Source organism: Octopus bimaculoides, unplaced genomic scaffold (genome assembly GCF_001194135.2).
Source record: "Octopus bimaculoides isolate UCB-OBI-ISO-001 unplaced genomic scaffold, ASM119413v2 Scaffold_25406, whole genome shotgun sequence".
In the NCBI taxonomy this organism is placed as follows: domain Eukaryota; kingdom Metazoa; phylum Mollusca; class Cephalopoda; order Octopoda; family Octopodidae; genus Octopus; species Octopus bimaculoides.
In genome coordinates, this window is record NW_026306484.1 from 98,821 (window position 1) to 100,490 (window position 1,670).

General features: G+C 29.4%; 1 protein-coding gene across 1 annotated transcript in view; it reads right to left on the reverse strand.

The window, feature by feature from the left end:
* The window catches only part of LOC106871835 (fibropellin-1), a 61,315-nt gene extending 59,651 nt beyond the window's left edge, over positions 1-1,664 (reverse strand). The window contains exon 1 of the mRNA XM_014918553.2: positions 748-1,664. Within this exon, the coding sequence (XP_014774039.1) occupies positions 748-810 (63 nt within the window). The 5' untranslated portion in view covers positions 811-1,664. The remainder of the gene's footprint in view (positions 1-747) is intronic.
* Between the last annotated feature and the right edge of the window lie 6 nt (positions 1,665-1,670).

Here is a 1,670-nt window from a genome sequence, read left to right on the forward strand (position 1 = left end):
ATACAAAAAAGGGGGGGTTGTATGATTGTGTATAGAGGAATATATTATTTTTTTTAAAAGAGTTCCAACACTGTCTGTTTTTTATGTTTTATTTATATTCCTGCAGAACTAATGTGGGGTATAGAATATGGAATATACAATATATAATATGATATACAATATACAATATAAAATAAAATAACATAAAAATGGATGGCACCATGAAAGAAAGTATTGAATGTCTTATTGAATATATGGAATATGTCTTATTGAATAGATGAAATATTGAGTGTTCAATATAAAGGATCAAATATATAAATATATAAATATAAATATATATATATAAAGGCGACTCGAGTTTCAGGGCTATTTCCCTTCGTCATGGCCGGTTATATGTATGTGTGTATATATATACATATATATATGTGTGTGTATATATATGTATACTTTAATTTCTTATTTATGCATACACAAACGTATGTGTATATAGTTATAATATATAGTTATAGTATATAGTTATAGTATATAGTATATATATATATATATATATATATATATATATATATACATACAGAGAGATAGATAGATATGCATATATATATATATCTATGTATATATATATATATATATATATATATATAAATGTATGTATGTGTGTGTACAAATATAGATAGATAGATAGATAGAGAGAGAGAGAGAGAGAGAGAGAGACAGAGACAGAGAGATTTAGATAGATATTGAAGCAAAAATTAATGTTTTCCAACTCACCGGAATGAAAAGAACCAAAGTTGAAAGACACAACCACAGCAAGTGTAATGCTTTCACCATCATAATTAGGAATAAAGATAATAATAATAATAATAATAATAATAATAATAATAATGATAATGATATAGAAATGAAACCAGCTGTTTTGGTTTCTAATCCTCAGTACGGCTTAAAGTTTCCTAGAGGTACTTTTCTTTGCATGTATATATATATGTATAATATATATAGTTGTTTATATATATCCTGGCGTCTATATATATATATATATATCTGTGAATATATATATATATATATATATTTGTGTGCGAGTGTATATAAATGTTTTGGGGTATATCTCTGAGCGTGTATATCTTTGTATGTCTATATTTGTGTGTATATATTTGTGTGCATGTACAACTGCTTGTGTGTGTATATATAAACGTATGTCTCTGTGTACATATATCTTTGAGTGTATATATATATATATATATATGTATGTATATATAGGGATGAATATGGATGTATATATATATGTGTGTGTCTCTGTGTGTGTTTATGTGTTTATGTAGAATTTGCTGAGAACTTTGTTGGCACAGAGAGAGAGAGACAGACAGAAACACAGAGAGAGAGAGAGAGAGAGAGAGAAAGTGTAGAAAGAGAGAGAGAGAGAGAGAGAGAGGGAGAGACAGGGAGGGGGTAGCAAAGATGCTACAAGGCCCTTGCTGTTGTTAATGATAATGATGATGACCAAGATGCTGTTGGTCCTTAGAAGTGTATGCAAATGAGGGGAGGGGGGTCTTTTGTGAGGTGGGTGGTGGTGGTGGTGGCGGTGTTTGTTTGTTTGTTTCTCTGCTGTTGCGTTGTTTTTGTTCTTTAAAAAGAAATTATTCCTTGTCTGTCCTTGTTTGAGGAGAGAAAAACTGTTCCTGTAACTGCTGCTGCAT